The following is a 25261-nucleotide window of genomic DNA, read 5'->3' as shown; positions in this document are numbered from 1 at the left end:
TGTTGATCATTTCAAGTAGTTCTTTTAGCTCGCTTAGGAGGATGGCCTCAAAATATTCCCTTGAGACAGCTACTCATGTCCTTGCTCCTTAACACTAGAAGAGAATCATTTGACACAAATATGATTTTACTTTGAAATAAACATTTTCAACCTACTCTCTGTATTTTCTTTGCCTTATGGATTTTAAAAAAAGCAGGCTGTGTATAGCTTGATCCTTTGAGATAGTCTTAAATCCTGGGCCTTCTAGACCAGATTGGAAATGCCCACGTAGAATAATAGTGAATTTTGAAGTCCAACATACTATATGCATAGAGTATAAATGTTATAAGAGCAAAGATTCTTAGGCTCTTGGAATCTAGTATATTTAGCCCACTTAAAACTTCCGTCCATAGTGAGTAGCAAATATGAATGAGTAAATGCATTTTTGTGGATATGAATGGGAGAACCCAGCATGTTGCAGGTTCTCAGTAAGGGAGGGAATAGATCCAGTTCTTTACAATATGGGGCGGAGGGAAGTGGAGGGTGGAGGCTTGGCAGCTGTGACCGGCCAGGGCTTCAGGCCAGACAGAGGGGCCCTAACCCAACCAATCTGATGGGAAATGCCTGATCCCCAAAGGCGTTACTGCTATTCCTCACCAGAGACACTTGGAAGTCTAAGAAGTCAATGACCAGTTAAGCTACAGATTGACTTCGCTGTTGCTATGGATTTGAGTCTTCCCTTTTGCTAAGTATATATTGTGGCCCTCAGATAAATAAGAGAAAACCACCAAGAGAAGGACCATCTAAAAATAGCATGGTTTTCTAGGCCTGAAATTTGGTAAACACCTGGCTCCAGTAGAATAACCCTGGGTGACCCGAATGACAATGCACTTCCGTACCTCGCCCTGCCCGGCTCTGTAGACTGGGAGTTTGAGGGCATTCGCTGGACAGAATGGGTTTGTGCCTGAAGAAGGAGCCCAGCTGACATTTTTTGAACGCCAGTACCCAACTTGATAAGAATAATAACATTTATCTAGCACTTTATAGTTTGCAAAGCATGGACATAAGTTATCTCATTTGATGCTCACTTCTATGTGGTAGATACAATAATTATTCCCATTCTGCTGATCAGGAAAGTGTAATAAAGGTTCAGTGATTTGGCCAGGGTCAGACCAGGATTCCAGCTGGGGCCTTCTTGACTCCTGTGTCAAAATAGCCCCTCTATTCCCTATATCACCTAGCTTAGCGTATAAAGTGGTCCACATCCCTGAAAAGGTGGGAAGGGCGCTGATGGGATGAGTTACCTCTCCTTTGTGGCTTCTTATCCTGACCAGGAGAGTAGTGAGGGTCTGTATGATGGAAGGAGTGGCCCCACCTGGGGAATAGGCTCTGATTACTTTTGTCCTCAACAAAGAACCAGTTCAATTAAGTCTCAGCAAAAATCCCATCTTTTCTGGGAAGCCTTTCCCAACCCTCCTCAATTCCAGTACCTTCCCTGTGTTAATTATCTCTTATTTATCCTGTGTGTAGTTTGTTTGTATATGTTTGTTTGCCTTTTGGTTCTCCCATTCCCAGGTGAGCTCCCTGAGGGCAGGGACTGTCTTTTGCCTCTTGGTATCCCAGCTTGATTAGCAAGCAGGGAGCCTGGCACATAGTAGGGGCTTAATTAATACCTGCTTATTCATTTGATTTGGTGCCCCAGAAATGACAGCTGATTTAAACTTTGTCCTCCATCTCCGGTCGGACTGAGCTGTGATCATGATTCTATTTATTTCCTGAACGGAAGGCAGGAAGTGTGATGATGGAAGAATAATGTAATACCCGTAAAACAAATCTAGCGTGTGAATGGCCAGTTTTGCCTGAAAGATAAATCAGAGTTTACTATTGCTGTAAGGAAGCATTGTCCATTTTATGGAAAGAACTTCGATTGATTTCCTTTCAAAGTGAGCATCTTATGATGTAAGTTAAAAGATTATCGACTCTTTTAAGAAATGCCTGTCGTACACAGTGAGTTATACTGGCCTTTTTCTGTCATCACCTTAAACAGATGAGGCATTGCCACGTTGTTGGCAGCTAGGTGGTGCAGCGGATAGAGCGCCTGGCCTGGAATAGGGAAGACCTGAGTTCAAATTTGACCTCAGACACCTACTAGCTGTTATGACCCTGGGCAAGTCACTTAACTCTGTTTCCCTCAGTTTTCATTTCTTCAAAATGAGCTGGAGAAGGAAATGGCAAAACCAAGTATCTTTGGCAAGAAAATCCCAAATGGGTCATGAAGAGTTGGAAATTTCCTAAAAATTGACTGAACAACAGACATAGGAGGAAGTGGTATACCTTCCCAACTCCAGTCCAGAAGTCATAAAGACGCAGACTCATTTCATAAACATCTAAATATATTGACATATTCTTATTTTTACGTTACTTTGTCATAAGTATGTGCCTCTTCTTCCTCTACGAAGCAAAAAATGGGACGAGGGGAACATGCTTCAGTCACTAACCACACACCAGCTTAGTCTGAGCTTTCCACACCCAAGGTCCTCCCTCACCTTGGCAGAAGATGGGAGAGAGGTGCATGAAGGACATGTTTGTATCCCCTTGAAGGGCTCATTGAGCAGAAAGCACAAGAGGGGCTCAGAGCACCTGGGAAGGATCGTTCAGAGTCCTGGGGCTGACCACCAAGAGAGTTCTGCCCTCCCTGCTTCAGGGAGCCAGTCCTCAGAGGGCCAGGGGCAGGTAAGGTAAGGGGGAGACTTGGAAGCCTTGGGCTGCTGCTGCTGTTGCTGTTGGAGAAGTAGGCTGGTGATTGGAGAGGGGGAAGAAGGGGTACTATGTAGTGAGGTCGGCTCCTAGACAGGAAAGGAGCCCGAGCCGGGGAGGAGGTTGAGGAGGAGCCAGTTTTGGACGGCTGCCCAGAACCTCTTCCTTCCCCTGACAGCATGGCTCCGCTGGCTGCCTGCCATCTCCCAGTGACTGTGGCCCATGATTCTTTTCCTTGCTCTTCCTCCCCCTTCCCCACTCCCAGCTGTATGCATGGGCAGGAAGGGTGTGGGCAAGGCACTCAGAGGCTTGATTAGGTGAGGAGCTCTCCTCCAGCCTCCTGCCTGGGTCACCACGCCTCCTTTCTCTTCTCTCTTCAGGTGGAGTCATAATGGTGCTTTTCTTCATTTGTGTCCTGTGTACCACACACGCTCTCACTCCCCCTGTTCCCCTCAGTTTTGCCTCTCCCATGCCTTATCGCACAGAATTAGAGCTGGGGGGCGGGGTCCAGCACACCCAGCTCCATTGATCTCTTTTTGTTCTTTGTCCTTCAATTTCTAAGAGGACAAGCCACATCTTGAGTGATATCTTGATTTGTGAGTGAATTGGATTTAAGTGAGGCAGAGTTGCACAGAGTCATTGGCCTCACTTTCCTGGAGTGGCAGCACAAAAGTCAAGAAAACTGGCTATGGCCCAGGATGAAATATATGACATTGGCATCTTCAATGCCAAACCAAGCTCTAAGTGCAGCACAGAGCCTGCTTTAGCCGCCTTCATGGCTATTGGAACAAATTGTTCTCATCCACCCATTCCACTGGGGGAGGTCTTCACATGCCTGGACATTCCTTAACTCACCTGTGGGGTTGAGTCCTGTGGGTTACCCATTAACCCAGCTAAGGCCATCTGCTGAGTCGGTTTACCAGGGTGTAGCTGCTGCACATGCTACAGTTTCTTGGAGTCACAGGTGAGATTTGGGTGCATCAGGTAGACACCAGTGGTGAATGAGCAGCCTTGAAAAGGGCTTGGCAAGCCCTCACACCAGAGGTGCTAGACTCCCCCAAAATAAAACATATACTCCATGACCACAAAGAGATCTGAGCCCTCAGTCTCCTGATCTGGAATCAGGTGCCCTATCCAGTAGGCCTACTCTGGGACCTCATAGAGCACTTGGTTCGTATGTCCCCTACATTTGTCATATGTGCTGATGCGGGTTTTGTCAATGGACGGTCTTAGCCTGATGCTGGTACCTTATCTGTACAGGACTGGAAATGTATCTTTTTGACTAGACGAAGATTGGGTCATTGGGTCTCTTACAGTGGGAAATCTTTTTGTGGATGAGTTGGACTCAGTGGCCTCTGGGGTCTCTTTGATCACTACTAAATCTTGGATCCTGTTACTCGTCTGCCTTTGGAATCCTGCCAGTCCTCAAGGCCTAGCTCAGTAGCTACTGCCTCCAGGAACCCTTTCTGACTATTTTTCCCCACTGTCTGTAGTAGGTAACGATCCCACTCCTTGACGTCACAGAGCACTTGTTTTATATGTCTCCTGCATTTGTCTTACATGATTTTGTATGCCACGCCCCCCACTGGGTTGTGAGCCTCATGATAACACGAGGTAGGAACTGGATGCATGTTGAAATTGAACCTACCTGACCACCTTCTGATGTAGGCTTTGTCACTTATGCCTAGTCAAACCAAGACCATTTTGGAGCCTCCACCATCCAAGAAGGGAGGGGGGAAAGTATGGTATGTGGTTCTCACATCCTGGCTAGTCGGTCCCTCTAGAAGAAAGTAAGCCGGAGGCACTATGTGTAGTTTCTCTCTGCCAGCTTTGTGATATGACAGGCTTTCCATGATTTCACCCTGTTCTGGTTTTATGCTGTCTGTATCCCTGGCTACTGCAATGGTCCCTTTGACCTGGTTCTTGCCTTCCTGCCCTTCATCTGCAGTAATCCTTATCAGTTCCTAAGTATTCTCTTGGCTTTAATCTACCCCAGTATCCACTTGACACTTAAGAATGAAGTTGTCCTTCACTATTGGTGTTGTTATATATTTTTTACCATCCTGGTCCTCTCTAGACTCTTAATTATCTGACAACAAATGAAGCTGGCCTGGGCCAGCGCACCCTGGCTACATCTTGAGTGTTAACCCTTTGGTTTGGGCTTCCTGTCCAGCGAAAAGAGTGAGTCAAATTTCTGGCCTCCCCAAAAGAAGCATGTAGTTTATAGAATCTGTCTCATGCTCTGATGATGGATGGATGGCTTAAGCAGAGTTAGCTGGTGGAAGGCTTGGGTATTGTTTCTGGCTCCTTTACAATCTATCTATTATGTGACTCTCAGAAATTTAAATCATCCTCCCTGCCCTGATTTCTTCCTTTTCTAAAATGGAATTGGTAGTGGTTTGTTCCTGCCCCTTATGGGGGAATGGAATAAGCATTCATATGGCACCCATTGTATGCTGGCTACAGCAAACACTTTACACATTTAATCTCATTTAATCATCACAACAACCCTGCAGAAGGGGTGCTATTATTACCCCCGATTTTACAGATGAGGAAACTGAGGCAGAAGTTAAGTGACTTACCCAGGGTCACATAGCTCGTAAGTGTCTGAGGCTGTATTTGAACTCTAGTACTCCTGACTCTGGATCCAGAGCTTTGTCTACCGCTAAGTGTCTCAGCAGACAATACTTATACAATAGACAATTTAATTAAAGAAAAAAAGTTGATGAGATTTGTTAGTTGGTACTCATATTGGGGTAAAAAAAAGTCAGAATTCTTACTTTCCCGAGGTTACTCCTGATCTCTGTTTCTGCAGCACCTTCTCCTTTAAAATTAGCCATTATCATAAATCACAATATTCAGATCCTTTTTTTTTTTTTGAGACAGTTCTGGTTTTTGTCCCAGGGTCACACAGCTACTAAGCATAAAGTGTCTGAAGCCAGATTTGAACTCGGGTCCTCCTGAACCTAGGACTGATACTGTATCCACTGCACCACCTAGCTGCCCCCAAAGTTATTTTTTCTAAGGACCTTCTTTATTCATACCACTCGTATTCATCGATTCTCGGTGTGTAGCAAAGGAGATAAATCCTATAATCTGGCATGGATAAGATTGTGATTATAGCCTTGTGGCTCTAGAGTGACCTCAGAGACATCTTAACTCTTCATTTTAAATAGGAAGAAAGAGGCTTAGAGAGTGACTTGCCCAAGGTTTTGAACACCAGATTTTTAAAATATTATTTTTAGTTTTCAACATTCACTTTTATAAGATTTTGAGTTCCAAATTTTTCCCCCTCTCCAAGACAACATGCAATCTGATATAGGCTATACATGTACGTACAACCATATTAAACATATTTCTACATTAGTCATGTTGTGAAAGAAAAATTAGAACAAAAGGGAAAAAAACAACGAAGACAGTAGTATGCTTCAATTTGCATTCAGACTCCAAAGTTCTTTCTCTGGATGTGGGTAGCATCTTCCATCGTGAGTCTTTTGGAATTGTCTTAGATCATTTAAGCGCTAGATTTAAAATGGTGGGTGTAAAGGGAGCAGGAAGGGGAAGGGAAGAGGCTGATGAAGAATTAGAGAGGAATGCAGCCTTATGGAAGTGAAGAGATGCCTGACCTGGTCACCCCTCCTTGAATAGAGAGTCTTCTAGGAGCTGTCCAGTCAGAGGGAGAGGTCCCAGGGGCATGCAGAAATTCTTGAGGTGCCAATTACAGGGCTGAAATGATCTTCCTGGATAAAGAGATTTCTGAGCCATGATAGAGAAGTCCAGAAGAGTCAGTCCAGCCTCATGGTAAATCTATTAAAAAGGGAATTCTTATTTTGGCACAGTTGGACTAGATTGCTTCAGAATTCCCTTTTGCCTTTTCAGATTCAGTGGACCCCCCTGCCTGCTGCCATGGGCTTTGACCTCCATTTATCTGCTGTAGCTCCTCCCCCGACTTGAGTACCATTTCCTTCTTGAAATCTCCCTTACTAACTCTCTGCTCTTTGCCTCACCTTGAAGTGATCCTTCCTTCCTCAGCTTCCTCCCAGCATCTTGGCTGTATTTTTTTTTTTTTTGCACTTTCCAATTTTGCTTTGCATTTTAATTGTGAGATGCAAGGTTGCTTAAGAGCAGTGACTGAGTCTTGTTTGTGGAATTTTATCAGCATATATCCAGCCCGATTTAGAGCAAATGTTGTACTCTGATAAGACTAATTCACCTTCCATGGGTCAGTGGTTGCTTTCATTGGGGTCTAGGTCTTTTATAGTTTTAACTCAAATTGAGCTTCCCTTCTTATTGTTATCTGAAGCTATATTGTCCATCTTATTTGAAGGTCCCACTTCCAGTCCACTTTTAATAGTGCCATCTATGTAAACTCCCAAATTTCTGGGCAGAAATCCAGGTTTTGACCTATACTATCACATATATGACCTGTGCTCTTTGGTGTACTCAGCTGGCCACATAATTGACTCTTCCTGATCACATATCTTCCCACAAAGCTGCTGCCTGATTGGCTGCTGATGAACCATTATGACCACGGTATTGATCCTCGCCTTTGTGATTTGCCTTTACCCATTACTAGCTGCTATATGGATTGGCAGAATAGCTGCCAAAGTCATCATTTTCTTCTCTCGTCAAGGATGGACATGAACAACTCAAATAATAAACTACTTTCCAAGTTTAAATGTGAGCAGCTGTGTCTCCTGGCTTTGTCCCTTGAGAGTCACCAAGCTGCCCATCTTTTGTTCTGATCTCTCTTTACCTTATTGGAGTCTTCCTCCCCACGCCGCGGGCTGATAAGAGTCTATTATTGCTGGCATACTCTCAGCCACTCTAAATAAATGAATAATCTTAGTGAGACCCAGAGAAGTTAAATAACTGGCCGATGACCACAGATCAGCATTGCCATCCAAAAAGGACCAGCTGCTCCCATCTCCCTTCTGGGCCCACCTGCTTCTGTCTACAACAACAACAGCGATTCAGCCAAGTCTGTAACACTGACCTCCCGGAGGGTGGCCCGTGGATTGTAGGAGTCCATGGCTCTCCATTCCTCATTGTACGTTCTATTCTGCCGTTCCCCTAACCACCATTTTTGTTGGTGAGGGTGGGTGCTCAACCTACGGAGAGCAAGGAGTCTTTCTAGTTCTTGTTAACTTGCCATTAGACTAAATCTTATTTACTGTCTTTGCCTGCCTTCTGCCTTAGCCAAATGATTTTTGAGAGAGCTTATTTTCTCCTTTTTTTTTAATTTTCTCTTTAATGCAGCTTCTGAGAAAAGATTCCCATCTCCCAGGAAGCAGACTTGCAGGTGTTAGCAAGCCAAAGGAATCACTCATTGCATCTAAGAGTGGAGGACACAGGTAAGCATATGCTGGATAAAATTGATTCTAGGTCGTTGGTGGCTCACAGTGAAAACATGCAAAATTCATGTGGGCCCTAACGTAGCTTTCTTCTAATGGAGATGAAGTTGTAGTGTAATGCAAAGAACATGGACCCTACCACAGGTGTAATCTTCAAGAATTCACTTCCTCTCTATGGGCCTTGGTGTCTTCCTCTTCTATTAAGGGAGGGGGCAGGGAAGGAAGGAAGGAAGGAAGGGGGGAAGGAAGGAAGGAAGGAAGGGGGGAAGGAAGGAAAGAAGGAAGGAGGGAGTTGGACTATGTTATCTCCAAGGTGCCTTTTAACTCTAAAATTTATTAATCCTGAGAAACTTTATGAGTCCTTCAAACTATAAGCCTTAATAGCACAAGGGAACTGAGTTTCTGATAATGTTATTAAATGACTTATGAAAACTGGTCTATGAGCACTTTAAAAAGTGTTGGTGTTGGTCCAGCACGGAGTTCATCAAAGATTAGAATAGCTTTATTTCCCTAATTTATAGGATTTATTAAGCTCATTGAAGGGAACACCCCTGACCTAGTATATCTTCAAGAGATATCCTAACAAAGTCCCACGATACTGTTGTGAAATGGGTGGAGAGAAGAGGCCTGGGTAATGGCAGACTTAATTGAGTTGGTAACCAATCAGGGACCGGTGGATCAGTAATGCCAGCCTGGAATAACATCTTGAGTGGTTTTCTGTTGGACTCTGGATGGCTGTCTTCTGTTCCTGTTCAACACTTATCTACATTGTGCTTTTAAAGGTCATATAAAGGATAAAAAGATTTATAAATCAAATTCTTACATGGCATGAATCTAAGAATGATGGCTCATGCATTGGGTTAGATAGCTAAGGTTCAGAAAACAGTCTACGATAATATGCAGAGGAAATTTAATAAGGATCAGTATTAAATTATAGGGCTAGAAAGGGACCTTGAGGATAATTGAATCTTAAGTCCTTGATTTTATTCGTGGATTAAAGCAAGACCCACGGGAATATCTTGGCCAGAGTATGGGCCCTGTGAAGGTCAGATCCCACTTAAGAGTATTGTGTTCCCTTTCGAATACTTTTGAAAAGGGATATTGACAACCAGAGCATGTCCAGAGGTGATCAGCCAGGGACAATAAGAGGGCACATGAAGAATTCTTGAAATTCCTAGAGAGGATGACTTGTAGTTAACATGATTGCTGTATTTAACTCTTTGAAAGGCTCTCATGTGGAAGTCAGTTCACTAAACACTTAGTGAGTGCCTTCTAAAGCTCTGGCCTATAAAAAGGAAACAGATTCTGCCTTCATGGAGTGGGATTCTATCATACTAGGTTGGTTACAACATGTACAGAGATGAGTAAATTCAAAATAATTTCCAGAAGGGGAGAGCACCATAGCTTCAGGGAATAGGAGAGGCTTCACTTAGGAGGTAGTGCCTTCAAGCAAGCAAGGCAGAAATGAGGAGGAATGTGTCCCAGTCCTGGGGGCTGGCTAGCATGTCCCAAGGCCCAGATAGGTGGGAGTGGCAGGATGCCATGTTCCAGCTCTTCATCTGAGCTTCAGACCAGTTTGGCTTGAACTTTGTGTGTAGTTATTTGAAATATGGCCTAAAGGTAGATGGGAACAAGAAGTAGAGGGCTCAAGGCCATAGCTCAGGAGTTTGTAATTTTTTTTTGAAGCAGGGAAGAGCCACTGACAATTTTTGAGCAGGGTGAGTGACATATTCCAGGTTGTGGTCAGACATGTTCCCAGGAATTTTAACTTGGCAGCCATAAAGAGGGTGGATTGGAGTGTTGTGAAACCACAATTGGGCAGAGCTTTTAGTTGACTGTTAAAATAGTCCAAGGTGAAAGGTGAATAGAATCTGAAAATTAAGGTTGTAGTTCTGTTAGAGAAGAAAGTGGGTGAGATACCATAAAGGCTGACCCAGCAAACCTTGGCAGATGATTTATGTGAGGGATAGTGAAAACTCATAGATGACATATCTGAAACACTAGAAGAGTGGTGGTTTCCTCCAGTGCTTGGCACATAGTAGGCACTTAATAAATGTTTACTGAATTGAAGAATAGGTAGGTTTGGAGGAGGGTAATGAGTTTTAGGGGAAATAAAATTCTTTTGGGACATGCTGAGTTTGATCATATCAACAAGACATCCAATTGGAGAAGTCAGTGGGAAAATGACATAGGACTGGAGTTGAGAGAGATTAGAACAGGATATATACATTTGATAGTCATTTGTACATAGATAATAATTGAATCCATGACAGCTGGTGAGATATCAAAGAGAGAGTATGTATAAAGGAGGGACAGAGGAAGATTTACAATGACATACAATTGTTGTGTAATTGACTAGGGGTGGTACTGACAGGGCTAGGGAAGAATGTGTGTGGGGAGGACATGGGAGGGAAAAAGATTTTTTCTCAGGAGACTAGGAGCTGAGAGTTAACCCAGCATAAATAGGGGAAGAACCAGTGGACAGGGCATCCATATTGCCAGGTTCCGTAATGACTAAGCCCAGAATCAGTAGGGGGTAGCTGGGTCAGATTCCTAAGCTGTTCACTTCAGATATGGAGGAGCCTACAGGTTTAGGTAAAATACTTTCCAGGCACCTGGGTCAGAGAATAATTGGTTTGGTCAGCGTGGTTGGAAGCAAGATCTGTTTTATAGCCTGCTTGGCTCCTGAGCAAAAAGTATTGACATCCATGGGTTATAGAAACAAGGCGCAGTTTTAGCTTAATTATAAGGAAGTACTTGTCAGCTGGAAGGGATTGGACTGCTGCCTTTTCACTAGAAGGGTAAAACAGAGGGGTACCTTTTGGGATGCTTAGGGAAGCTTCCAGCTTCAGGTAAGTTCATTCACACCAAAGCTTGGGCTTGTCTTCCTCCACTCCTTTCCTTACTGGGATCTCAGATCTGTGCCATTTAAATATGCAGTCTCTGTAAAGGGGGTTCTCCTTATGGCCACTAAAATGCTGGACTCTGTCCATAGAGATGGACACTAGGACTCCAAGGCTACCTGGCAGCTCTGCCCAGCTACACAGACAAGAGGCTTCTTCCTGGCTCTAGAATACACTGCACTCCCTGCACTCAGTCATTCTAAACACAGAATTAGTTCACAGTTGTTCGGTACCCATCCTCCATCCTCACTCTCCTGCTACAGTGAGAAGTGGGGGTGGGAGGCGTTGGCACCCAGAGACCTACTTTCCTTCATCCATATTCACTCCCTAGTTCGCAGCTCCCACTCTGACGGCACAGGCACCTGGCCACCGACTCGAACTTCCTTCTGCTTTCCTGTTCGATAAATGCCCCTTGCTTTCTTACAGACACACCCAGGGACTGGAACTCTTTGACTATCCCACCAATTCCTGGACATGGTGTCATCTTGCCAGTTTTTTTTTATAGTCCCACTGTTTAATCTGCATCAAGATGGTAGATGTAGCTTTGTCTCTGTATCTGTTTAATCTCTTTGTAAATACAAATGTGTTTGTAATTTGTGAATCACAGTTAGCTGCAGGAAGAATGATTAATTACTGTTAACTTCCTTTCATCTAGGAGGTTGCTGGTCAAATAGCATTTATTAAGGGTTTAATATGTACTAGCAATTGTGCTTAATGACAGGAATATAGAAACAGTCTCTGCCCCCAAGAAGCTCACATTCAGATGGGGGAGGCAACGTGAAAGCAACCTTGGATGCACAAGATGTGTGTGGGAGTGTACAGTCTACATGGGAGGGCATCATCTAGCAGTGGAGGGACCTGGAAAAGCATCACTGCAGATGGAAGGTTGACTTGGAGCTGAGTCTTGAAGGAAACTAGTGGGGTAGGGGTGAATAGGGCAAGCATCCAGAGGAGTGGTCTGTGTAGGGACACAGCCAGTTGGGTCTGGGTGGCTAGATCATGGTCTGTGTGGAAGGGAAGAAGGCACAAGACTGGAAAGGTGGTGAAGGCCTTTAAAAGCCATAAGGAGGGTTTTATATTTGATCTAATGGAGGGAGAAATTGAAGTTGATTAAGGGTGAGGGGGTGGGAAGAGGGTCTGCTCTTTAGGAAAACTGCCTTGGCAACTGAGTGGAGGGTGGACTGGAGTCGAGAAAGACTTGAGGCTGTGAGTCCAACGAAATGGCTCTTGTATTAATCTAAGAGTGAGGTGATTAGGGCCTACACCAAGGTGGTAGCTGTGTGAGAGATCCAAAGGGTACCTGGAAGGAGGGATGTTTTGTAGGTAGAAATGATAAGACTTGACCACAGCAACTTGCTTAGGCCTCGGGAGCAGCCTAGTCAAGTTCAAAGCGTGCTTGTCTCTGGGGAAGGTTAACCTTGCCTGATGACTTATTCTAGGGGAGGAAAACCCTTGGTGTTTCTTCAGGCCTTTAACCAGGATAACCTTGGCCCAGAACCTGGTCTGCTGTATGCATGGAGTAACAGGTGGCGGAAATAGATTATTTTTGTCTCTGTTGGTACCAAGCCTATATCTTTAAAATGGCAGACCAGGGATCTGTGATGTTATTGTAATGTATTTGTTTGACACAGTTCATGTGCTAGTCATTCATTCTATGAGGCATTTTTCTTTGTTGGGAATGCAAGGTAAATGGGACCAAGCCTGATCCAGAGAGTAGAAGACCTGAATAAGGAATGATAGCACTTAGTACAGTGCCTGGCGCACAGTAGGTACAAATGTTTGACTGACTGTGGGAACGTGAAGGCACATAGGGGCATACTGAGTATTCCTGTCAAATATGTTACAGTTTCAAGATGCTATAGATGCCAGGCCTGGAGGCAGGAAGACTTGAGCACAAATCTGGCCTCTCAGACGCTTACTAGTTGTGTGACCATGGGCAAGTCACTTAACCCTGTTTACCTCAGTTTCCTCATCTGTAAAATGAGCCTGAGTAGGAAATGATAAACCACTGCAAGATCTTTGTCAAGAAAACCCCAAATGGGACCACAAAGAGTCAGACACAAGTGAAACAACCACAAAAATAATATATAAGTTGATGCCTAATAAATGCTTATATTAAGCAATTGCTGTATTCTAGGCACTGTGCTAAGGGTTGGGGATGCAAAGAAAGGCAAAAGACAGGCCCTGCTCATAGTCTGAGTGGTGGAAAAAACATGCATCTAACTACATACAGACGAACTATAGACAGAATAAATTGGAAATAATCAATAGAGGGAGAGTCCTAGAATTCCGAGGGGTCGGGAAAGGCTCCCTGTAGAAGTTGGGATTTTAGCTGGGACTTGAAGGAAGCCAGGAGGCAGAGAGGGGGAGGGATAGAGCTCCAGGCATGGAGGACAACCAGGGAACATGCCCAGAGTTGGAAGGTGGCATGGCTTGGCTTGTTTGAAGAGCATCAATGTCACATAGAGTATGTGAAGGGCAGTAATTCACAGAGCGGGGACGTCAGGCTCACTTGCAGGTGGCCAGCAGAACACCCAAGTGCAGCCCAAGCTAGATTAAACTGTAATTAAACTGTAAACTGAAATGTTGGACAAAATGGGTAAAAACACAATACAACATAATGTTAATCTGTGGTTTTCTGAGTTAGTATTCCAACATAGGGATCTATTTCTAGTTGAGTTTGACACTGCTGTACAGAGTATATGGAATGTGAGGTGTAAGATTGGAAAGCTGGGGGAAGGGGCAGGTTGGAAGGGCTTTAAAGGCCAAATAGAGGGTTTTATATTTGATTCTGAAGGTAATCAGGAGCCACTGCAGTTTAGGGGGGTGGGGCATGACATGATCAAACCCTTAGAATCTTTGGAAAGAGGCACTTCCGACAGTTGAGTGGACAGGAGTAGGAAGGGACAGGCAGACCAACCAGTAAGTTATTGTAGTAGTCGATATGAGGTGTCAGGGACCTGTACCAGGGTGATGAAGTGTTAGAGGATTTTTGTTGTTTTTATTGTTCGGTTGTATTTTAGTCATGTCCTACTCTTTGTGACCCCATTAGGGTTTTCTTGGCAAGGATACTGAAGTGGTTTGCCATTTTCCTTCTCCAGCTCCTTTAACAGATGAGGAAACTGAGGCAAGCAGGGTGAAGTGACTCGCCCAGGGTCACACAGCTAGTAAATTGAGGCCAGATTTGAACTCATGAAGAGTAGTCCTGGCATTCCATCCACTGCATCACCTAGCTGCCCCTAGCTGTCAAGAGGATAGAAGGGGGCACATATGAAAGATATTATAAAGGTAAAAATCAAAAGACCTTGGCAACAGATTGAATATGGAGTGGGGGTGGGGGTATGTGAGAGAGTGAGGGGTCCGAGCTGACATCTAGGTTTCAAGCCTGGGTGACTGACAGGACAGTGGTAGGCTCAACAATAAAAGTGACATTAGGAAGAGGGAAGCATTTTAAGGGAAAGCTAATGAATCCAGTTTTTGACTTGTTGAACTTAAGATGTCTACTGGACACCTAGTTGGAGATATCTAATAGGTCATTGGAGATATCCAGTAGTAGCTGGAGATAAGCAGTAGGTAGTTGGAGATAACCAGTTGGTAGCTGGAGATATCCAGTAGGTAGCTGGAGATAAGAGACTAAGGTCAGCAGAGAGGTTAGGGCTGGTTAAGTAGATTCTCAGAATTAGCATGGAGCTGATGTCACCAAGTGGATTAGTATAAAGGGAGAATGAGGAGGCCCTGCCACAGAGCCCTGTGCAACACCTACCTTTGGCAGGCATGACATCGGTAAAAGTCCAGCAAAGGAGAGAGAACAGAGCTCTCTTATATGGAGGAAGAGAATCAGGAGAGTGGTGTCATGAAAACCTAGAGAGAAGATGGGGTATCAAGGAGAAGAGGGTGAGAAAGGATGAAGATTGAGAGGGGGAAAAAAAACCATTAGATTTGGCAATCAAGAGATCATTGGTAACTTTTGGAGAGAGCATTTTTGACTTTGGAAGCCAGATCGTAAGGCATTAAGAGTGTGGAAAGGAAGTACAGGCATATAGATTTTTGAAGGAATGTAGTGTCAAAGATGAGAAAAGATAAAAATCAAGAGGTGGCAGAGAAGGATCAGTCAAGTGAAGGTATTTTGAGAATGGAGTAGACATAGGCATGTTTGTAGGCATCAGGGAAGCAGCCATATAGCAGGAAGAGATTGAAGATAAGTGGAGGTAGAGATGATGAAGGGGGCCATCTGCTAGAGAAGATGGGACAGAATGGAATCATTTGTGCTTGGCTTTACCTTGGGAAGGAGAAGGGCTGCCTCATTTTGTGAGATAAGTGAAGGAAGAAATAGTAGCAGATGATAAGTGTCCTGGCCCAAGAATCTTGTGATTTCTAGGTCTGCCACTGACTTGCATTTACTCTTGCTTGGATAATGTCTCTAAGAAGTGACTGGGTGGGGCTAATGCTTTAAAGTCCAGTGAGATGTAAACTGTTGTGCCAATCTGTATAAATGCCAGCTGCTATTATTATTCTGTTTTTATTTTACACTCAGTCCCCTCCACTACCAAATTTTCCTTGCTTCATTAATCACAGCCTCCTCCTCTTTTGCACTTCCTTCTTTTAATTAGACCTTACCGTTATACCATAGAATTATTTACCCTTGACGAAAACATTTTCCTTGACTGTTTTTTGCTCTCAAATTATCGTCTTGTCTCCTTCTCCTCTCCTTTACTGCTAGACTTCAAATAGTAATACTCTGAACCAGAGGTTCTGAAACTTATTTGGCCTACTGTGCCCTTTTCAAAAAAAAAAAATTACTTAGCACACCCCTGGAAATCTACTTTCTTTAACTCTTTAATTTTTTTAAAATTTGCATCATTTCAAAAAAATATAATTTTTTTAAAAAACAATGCATCTTAAATTTTATAATTTATTGTAAATTTGTGGAGTTTTTTTCCTACATTGAAATTTTGATGATGCAATATTACTATATAGTATCTACTATAGTTTTGTATTGTAAAGTCATTACATGCACACATTCCTGCTGACACATGCTGGACTTCCTGACAATGCACCATAGGCTTAGCTGCTGACAGTTGCTTGTTAAGACCTGTCAGCGGACTTGACCACTGATTGGTTATAACTTGCATTTTGTGTGTTTATTTGGAAAATAATTTAATCATGAAGACTGTAACACTGTCCACAGTAGATGAAACATGTACAGTTTTTCAGAATTTTCTAATCTCTTCCTTATGCTTCCACCACCCTCCTTATTTTTATTCAACACCTCCCAATTGCACCCAAGACTACTACCACCCATCTCCACCACTCCCATCATTCCAGTTCCCCCTGGGGGATGGTAATGCCCACTTTGGGAACCTATACTCTACATCTTATTGCCCCTGTTTCCTTAAGGTCCTTGATGTCTGGCTTTCCACCCCACCAGTACCGGAAGTTTTCTCCCAGTAAACTAATCCAGTGGTCTTTTTTTACTGACCTCATCTTCCTTATCCACTCCACACAGAGCTTCTGTCACACTGCATTTTTACAGTTCTTCTACCTCTCTGACACAGGTGCTCACCAAAGATTTTGCCCTAGACACTCTTCTTTTCTCTCTTTATGTTGTCTCTTTAGGTAATCTTATCTGCTCCCAAGGGTGCAGTCATTATCTCTGCATCCATAACTTTTCCCCAGGCACCGCTCCCGTATTTCCAACTTACTGCTAGATAGTTCCACCTTGATGTACCACAAACCCATTGTATCCAAAACTGAGTTTATCATTTTCTCCTCAAGACTGTATTTCATCTCCGTATCTTCTCCATTTGCCACCATCCCCCAGTATCCCAAGCTTATAAACCTGGAGTCATCTTTGATTATTAATTCCTCCTCTCTCTTCAATGTCCCTTTCCTCTTCCCAGTTTCAAAGCCCTATTATTATGTTTTGAATCCTCTGTGGCATTCCATTCCCACTACAACCATACTTGCCTAGGCCCTCGTCTTTTTTCACCTAAAATGTTATAATAGACTCTTAACTAGACCAATTAGTCTTCTCGCCTCCAGTATATTCCTTCTCCAATCCATCCTTTGCTCAAACACTGCCCAAATGTTCTTCCAGAATGTCACTAGGGCTGTGTCATTCCACTACACAAAAACCTTCTAGACTTTTTGTTGCCCACTGAATAAAGTGCAAACTCCCGACTAGATTCCAAGGCCCACCATGATCTGTCTCCAACTTATGTCTCCAGTATGATCTCAGACTATTCTTCATTACATACCGTACATTCTGGCCTCTGTATCTCTATCTCCATCTCACCTGTGCCTTCCCTTTGACGTTGCTCACTTTTCCCCATGTCTAGAATGGCCTTTCCCCTCTGGCCCCTATTTTTATCTTCTCAGGACACACTCAGATGCCACCTCTTCCATGAAATGTTCTCCTATACTCTCCCTTCCTTATCTTCCTTTTGCCTAGAACGTGCACATTCCTAGAAAACTTTCCCCACATCTCTCCTCTCATCTTTTCTCACCCTCCCTTGTATCATAGCTATTTGCATATTTGATCTCTTCTCATCATCATTAATTAGTATGTTCCTTGAGAGCAGGACCTGTGTTCTATCTTTGTATCCCTAGCACAGTACCTTGTCCCTAGTAGAGTCTTAATAAATGTTTGTTGAATTGTTGAATTAATGAAATCACCCACAAAATCATTTAACTTTTTATTTTTGTGTGTTTGTGTGTATTTTCGTCTGTGAGCAGGAATCTCTGATCAATTCCTGGCCTGGTTTTCCCGGATGGAACAAGAGGAAGAACTGGGTGTGTCTGAACTCCAGGACTCAGGGGACAGGGGGATGGGCTCAGATATCGAGGACTCGGAGGAGAGGGGGATGGGTTCAGACCTGCAGTACATGGATGAGAGAGAGGACGACTCGGAGGAGAGGGAGGTGGGCTCGGACCTGCTGGACGAGAAATACAGAGAGGAGGACTCAGAGGAGAGGGAGATGGTGACAGACATCTACACAGGTGAGGAGTGCATTATATGTAAAACTGGAATTTCCGTTGAAGCTGCCCTAAGTACGTTCAGTTCTAACTCCTCTAGTATTGTAACCAGCAGTTGCATTAGGTGTTGAATGAGGCCTCTGGGGGAGACTGAGGCAATATGGGCTACAGTACCACCAACATGCTGTGGAGACCCAGCTTGGCATCTCCTTCCGTAACACCTGGATTCTGCCGTTTCCTAGCCCTTTCCAGTGTCGGGCCGAGAGTGGATCCTTACCCTCAATCCAGACCTGATTGAGGTGATGCTGGTAGGTATGGGGGAAGAGATGTAAATGGAAGGAAGCTGTGACTGCTTCCTAGATGGAAGGGGTATGCTTTGCCTTAGTCTTCATAAGTTTGTGTCTTAGAACACTGGCTGGCTTCGTTACACCTCCTGGATTCCCAGGGTATGGAAGTTACCCAACATATCTCATGGCTGGGATATTAAGACTATGTTCTTTCCTCTAACACATCCCCAGCCTCTTCTTCCAAACCCCTACAATGCAGAGAGGCATGCAGCTTTTCCTAACTGAGCAGCCTTGGGCTTAATTCTTGTAATACCTTCTGCTTGAGAATAAGAAGCAAGAAACTGGATGAAGTCTGGCCTGGACCTCTAACCTGGGCCTTTAGCTTTGCTCTTTGTGTTTACTTTCTAGCTCTGTTCTTCCCCCATGGATGTAGCATTTTGCAAAATATGCTTCACAGTCATGTTCAGTTTTGCAATGACAAGATTAAATGTGGGAAGGAGACAGCGACCTAGGGTAAAGTTGGTCAGCCCCCTGATCATGCTTACCATTAAGCTTATTTCTCTCTCTCCACTTCTCCCCTTCCCCCATCTTTGGGGGTGAAGAATTGGAGGCACGGAAGGATGAAGTGACTTCCCCAAAAGTCACCCAGTGTGTGAATGGCCAACGACTTGGGCCTAGATTTTTTGGCTTTTCAATTTCCAGGCTCTTTGCTTGGTTCATTGAGACATTATATAGAACGACTAATTGTATTTTGCAAAGTGCTTGGAACTTCCTACTGCTTATTCGTCTGTTATGGCTGAGGGGGGTAGTCGTATTTTCTGATTCACAGTGTTTCGGGACTACCTTGGAAAGGTGTGGAGAGGCTTTTTGAATGGCCAGCTTCTTCCCCTGCCTGGAACTCCCTCTCTACAGCTGCTCCAAGAGCCCAAAAAGGGAAAATATAAATTGAGCCTCCTCTAGTTCCCATGGAGAAAGCAGGGTTTCTAGAGAGGGTGGGGCATAGAGTTATACAGCATCACTTCACCTCAATGATTGAGTGGGGTAGAGGACCTCCCCTTGGGTCTCACTGACCAATGACATGAATCTTGTCTTCTCCCAAGACCTTCTTCAAAAGGATCAAGGGAGATTGATGTTGACAATAGCATTCTGGAGACAGGGTTGAGATGGGATATCATACACATTTTTTTTGAAGATTAGTGTTTGGCTTCATTTGGTTTTACAAAAAATTCCCCTAAACTCAAAGAAAAATAAATCCTACCTGCATTCTTTTTTCCCCTAGCAGATGACAGGCTGCTCAGTGAGGAAGAAGAGGCAGCCCTCCGTGAGGAAAATGAAGATGATGTGGAAGATCCTGAGGTGGTTGAGATGGGGATGTTCTCAGGACTGTCTGAGTCAGAGAGCATAACCCAGAGTCCCAGGGAGGAGGATGAGAGTGCTGGAGAGAGCCGACTAGAGGAGGAGGAAGAGACCCCCACCCTGCCCTGGAGGAGACGCCTCTCCGTAGGGAAGTGCCACCGAGAGGGCAAGTCTGTTCAGCGCCGTTTCCATCATCTCCATCACCCAATGGCTGTAGACTTTGGGGAGCTCAATAGCTTGATGGCCAGCATCATGGAAGCTCCCACCATCTGTTCAGATTGTGGCGAAAGCTTCAGCCCAGGCACAGCCTTTATTCAGCACCAGCGCATGCATCGCCTGGCCCAGGCGGCTGCCGTGGCTGGTGTCCAGCCTTATGGCTTTGCTACAGAATGTGGGGGAGTAGTAGGGATGGTGGGGCTGGGAGGTACAGGGACCTTGGGCTCTGTATTGCCCCGGACCCCAGGAGAGAAGCCATACCGATGTGGAGAATGTGGTAAAGGATTCAGCCGCAATACGTATCTAACAAACCACCTACGCCTGCATACAGGCGAACGCCCCAACCTGTGTTCTGACTGTGGCAAGAGCTTCAGCTGGCGTGCAGACCTGCTCAAACACCGGCGTTTGCACACAGGGGAGAAACCTTACTCGTGCCCTGAGTGTGGGGAGGCCTTCAGTCTCAGCTCGCACCTTCTGAGCCATCGGCGGGCCCACGCTGCAGCTAATGGAGCTGGGGCAGCGGTGTTGCGACCGTTTGCTTGTGGGGAGTGTGGTAAGGGTTTCATGCGGCGCTCGCATCTGGCCAACCACCAGCGTATCCACACTGGTGAGAAGCCACATGGATGCGGTGAGTGTGGCAAGCGCTTCAGCTGGCGTTCAGACCTGGTGAAGCACCAGCGTGTGCATACAGGAGAGAAACCCTACATGTGCTCTGAATGTGGGGAGACGTTCAGCGTCAGCTCCCACCTCTTCACCCACAAGCGCACTCACTCAGGTGAGCGCCCCTATGTCTGCAGTGAGTGTGGCAAGGGTTTTGGGAGGAACTCACACCTGGTGAACCACCTCCGGGTGCACACTGGGGAGAAGCCCTTTGGTTGTGCAGAGTGTGAGAAACGCTTCAGTGACTTCTCTACCCTCACCCAACACCAGCGCACCCACACTGGGGAAAAGCCCTATGCCTGCGTGGAGTGCGGCAAGAGCTTCATCCAAAGCTCCCACCTCATCCGCCACCGCCGCATCCACACTGGAGACAAGCCGCACAAGTGCGCCACCTGTGGGAAAGGCTTTCGCTACAAAACCCACTTGGCCCAGCACCAAAAGCTGCACCTCTGCTAGGACTGGCAGGGAGTGATGGGGGTGGGGGGCTGGGGAGGGGTGGAGTTATTAGTTTGGGAGTAAACATGTGAGGAGGGCACATATTCTTCTCCAAAATGGGGAGTCCCTGAGAATTGGATATTCTCTGGGTGGGCTTTTGGAGAAAAGTTGAGGGGTAAGGTGGAACCCAGAAAGTGTCTAATGGGGACATTGGAGGAAGAAGGGTGGAGTAGGGATTTTTTTCTAGTAGTGTTACAAACAATTTCAGGAGATTTATAATTGTCTCTTTGCTCCTTCTCATGAGAAAAGCAGTTGGAGTGAGCCACACAGTTAAGTCCTTACCATCTTTACAAGTGCTCGTTTTAGGGTCACCAAGAAAGGGGATGGTGGCTGAGGGGAGGGAAGAGAGTATAGTATTAAGAGGGAAGGAGTGGAAATAGGATGACAGCAATTAGGGTCTTAGGGAAGTGTGTGGTTAGTACTGAGGAGAAGGGAGAGAGAGATAAAACTGTAGGGAGGGAAATAGGAGGCAAGGGTTTCTTTCCTGGTTTAGGAGCCTCCTGTGACAGGTGCTCTAATTAATGGTCTTTCTCCTCAGGACCTACAAACCCTTTCCCTTCAGGAGCCAAGGAAGGCAAGGTGTCCCATCAGGAATGTGGAAGGGAGAATTGTATTTTCTCCACCCGTCCCCTTTTTCTCTGGGCCATATTTAGCTGCTATTTTGAGGCTTCCAGGGGATCTGGGGTGGTAAGTAGCACATTTCAAGAGAGAAGTAGCTTCAGAGAAGGAGCCACTTCATTCAGCTTCCATAGCCAGCCCAGCTTTTGCTTCCAGTTTTCTGGTATCCTCACCTGGTCCTCATTAAAGCCTTCTCTCTACCCCATGTACCAAATATTCCCCCTTCTGTCCTGGAGTTTGAGTGCTAGGTCCGTGATTTATATTAGATCATACGTGTGTAACTTTAAATGAAAGGGAAAACAGCCCTAGTCTGGAACTGTGCGGTTGTTTCTCTCAGTACAGTGTCCTGCTTGTTTCCCAGGTAAATCCAGATGCCATTTTCCACTCACTTTGCTGGCCCCCTCTGAGGCTCCCAGGGGAGCAAATACACTGAGTCCATTGTCCTTTGGTTCCTCTCTCATTTTGCTTCTCACTTACTGCTTTCTTCACTTGAAGGCGAAGGAGAAACACTGAATCTTCAGCCTCTCTCCAATCCAGCTTTTCTCTTGTTAGTTCACAGAAGAAATATAGAGGGTGTCCTCTAAAAGAAAACTTTGTTCATGGTACCCACAGTGGGCAGTGATTGGGAAAAGTATAAATGCAAAAACTTACCTAGCACTAGCAAAGACTGCATCCTGTAGGTGCTGATAAGAATACCAAATAGCACTTTTATCCTTAGAAAGGTGCATTATCATTTTTATTATTATAGCCATTCATCACACTGCTTATAAGATCCATCAGTATTATGGCCCCAGTCAAAAACTGATCTCGAGAGAGGCATGGGAGTATCAAATAGGTCTAATCTGGCCTCTGTGCTAATTGGGACAATTAATTGTTGCCTAGTTCAAGGGTTTTTTCTAAATTCCTACTTGTTTGGAAAAATCTAGTGCTGCTCTAGAAAGGAACAGGGAGAGTATTCCCTCTTTTGTAAGACTAACCTCTGTTAGCCATGTGTTAACACTAAAGGATTATGGATCAAGGGTGCTGTGCTAGAGTCCACCCTTCTACCTCCCCTTCCCCAGAAAAACCTTTAGAATGGGAACAAGTAAGAAAGTGGGGCTTTTGAGCCAGTACCCTGTATCTCCATGGACCTGCCTCACAGACTCTTAGGTTTGGCAATTCCAACCTGGAGGGAAGGAAGCGCCAAGATTGTTGTTTTTACCCTTTACGCTCTTGGCAAAGGTTATCTGAAGATTTCCTTAGAATTAATATGGGCAGTTCTATCCCAGGAGAACTTTGGGGGAACTATAGGAAAAAAAAGGCATGTCTACACTGCTACAAACAAAACAAAAAAACATCAACTTAAAAGGTATTTCATTTTTAATTGAATTCTGTTGAGAATTGTGATCTGTTGCACATGCCCTGATGACTTTGTTCCACTTGGGTCTCACAAATGCAAATGAACATTTGAATTATGAATGTAGTTTTAGAAGGGATTTTTTTTTCAAAAAACAAAACAAAACTAGGGGATAATAAAAGCAAAAGAGGTGTCCAGTGATTATCTTGACTTAACAGTCTAAATTTATAGCTTTAAGGGGAAAAAACTTCTGGATGCCTCTTGGCTACATTGTTTATTACTATTTAATAACAGGCCCTCTTGATCATGGGCCATTTCTCCAGTTTGGGAAATCAAACTAGCTCTTTGCTTTTTTGCCTTTATATAACATTAACTTCTCTGAAAGTCAAAAGATCAACTCCTTTCTCTGGGAATTTTTTTGGGGTGGGGAGTGGCAGGGCAGAGGGAATAGATTGGAAATTTATCATTGAAATAAGTTGGGGAGGAGGTTGCTTTAGAATCTCATTTACCTGTACTTCTTTGTCTCATTCCCACAGAAAAGAGCCAGCTACAACTCAAATGCTGTTTTGCCCTACTTTAAGTAAACAAAAGATTTTAACCAAAAGGGGTGGGGTAGGGTTGGGGTAGGGGGCAGGGACAAAGGTGTAATAACTGCTTCTCTCCTGATTGATTCTATTTTATGATCGATGGAACCTTTCAGGAACTCATGTGTATAGAGTATGCTTGTATTCGGTTCTCCCAAAGTTTTCAGTTTTATGTCTCTAGTTTTCTTTTAGAATGTTCTTACCCTCTCTGTGGCACCCTTGAATGTGTTAAGCAGTATGAAAATAATTATTATCCATCAATCTATTTGTCACCACAGGGTCAATTTTTTTAAAATCTGGATTCTTTAGGAATTTAGTCAAGTAGTTTTAATTGAGATTAAGTTTTTTCAAAGCTCGTGCATGGATTTGGAAACAAACAAGATGAGAATTTCTGCCAGTACTCTAAGCCCGCCCGGAGCTGTTGCATAGCCCCTCTGTGGGATCTCTCCAGCTTCATCAGAGGCTATGCATGTGTCATTTAAATTAAGAATTTGTTTTTTAAGACAATCTGAACTGTAATTTTTGAACTTGTGCACATTTGAATGCAGTGTAATTTGTGAAAATGATAATTTAAAGAATTTCAGGATAACAGATTTTGTGTTGCGGATGGGGTGGGGTGGGGGGCATGGAATTCCCTTACTGTTTTCAGGTTGTTTTTTATTTAATAATTGTTTTCTGGATAATGTTCTGGTATTTGGCTACCAGTACAATGTATTTGTCATTAAATTCGTAAGATGTTGATCATGTGACTCTAACTTCAGTATTTGTCATTTAAAGTGCCTATTCCGGATCAATCCAAATGAATCTGTTCTAAGATGGCCAGGGGGGTACCGTTACTAACTAAGTGGCTGGTGCTTTGAAGGATTCCAAAAACAGAGCCATTCAGTGTCTCACCCTTGTCACAAATCTGGAAGAGTTCAGGTCAGCAAATTCAACACACATTTTCCTGAGCCCATACTCTACGCAAGGCACTCCACAGTACCCTGGTGCTACAAAGATGGAGCTAGATACCATCCCTGCTCTCCAACCTCCTCTTCAAATAGGCTTACCAAAAGAAGAAAAAATGTAACTGTAGCTATAGTTTTCTGGTACTGGAAAAATCTCAATCTAGAGAGAATGACTTCTTATTCAAGCTAATAGTGTAAGGTTAGGCCTTCCTCAAATGAGCCAGTCATCCCTCTATGGCAGATGGTATGAGCTAGGTGTTTGAGAAGTTAGGAAGGGACATTTTCCTACCAACCTCATGAAAACTCATGAAGAGTTTTGGAGGTGAGGATGTAGAGTCAGTGAGGAGTGGTGGAGCTAAGATGAGAAAGAGCGATATGTACTATCTCCTTGTATTGATAAACATTTTATTGCTCAACGTGAGATCCCAATGAAGCTGATGCCTTTTAAAAAATGTTTTATTGATGCCTTTTCTCTTTATGTCAGTCATTTCTAGATCCAGGTTGAATCCTCCTTTGCGGCAGAAAAACAACTCTACACTTCCCCTGCAGTCTGATAATATATAAAGACTGGTCTTAGCAGTCTCCCTCCTCTCTGCTTGTGGGATAGGAGGTTTTGCTTACATGTTCTAGGATGTTAATTTATGAGTGAATCTTTTATTTACGTTGTTACGGTCATTGTGTATATTCTTTCAGTTCAGCTTTGCTGGGCATCATTTCATATGAATCTCATGTGTCTCATTTCTTAACTGGATATTTTGTATTGTACAACTGTATTGCATTCATTTGCTATAGGT

General features: G+C 44.2%; 1 protein-coding gene across 2 annotated transcripts in view; it reads left to right on the top strand.

Moving 5' to 3' along the window:
* Window positions 1–24261, top strand: part of ZNF697 (zinc finger protein 697) — a 45343-nt gene extending 21082 nt beyond the window's left edge. Inside the window, exons 2-4 of one of the 2 annotated variants that reach the window (XM_036765825.1) lie at window positions 7996–8090; window positions 17729–17992; window positions 19535–24261. In XM_036765825.1, coding sequence (XP_036621720.1) covers window positions 17764–17992; window positions 19535–20943 — 1638 coding nt within the window. In that variant the 5' untranslated portion in view covers window positions 7996–8090; window positions 17729–17763 and the 3' untranslated portion in view covers window positions 20944–24261. The remainder of the gene's footprint in view (window positions 1–7995; window positions 8091–17728; window positions 17993–19534) is intronic. The other variant, XM_036765826.1, reaches the window with a different exon arrangement.
* Window positions 24262–25261: the final 1000 nt, after the last annotated feature.

Source organism: Trichosurus vulpecula, chromosome 7, assembly GCF_011100635.1.
Source record: "Trichosurus vulpecula isolate mTriVul1 chromosome 7, mTriVul1.pri, whole genome shotgun sequence".
Classification (NCBI taxonomy): Eukaryota; Metazoa; Chordata; class Mammalia; order Diprotodontia; family Phalangeridae; genus Trichosurus; species Trichosurus vulpecula.
The sequence above is the reverse complement of the archived record's forward strand: the minus strand, read 5'-3'. Positions and strand labels throughout refer to the sequence as shown.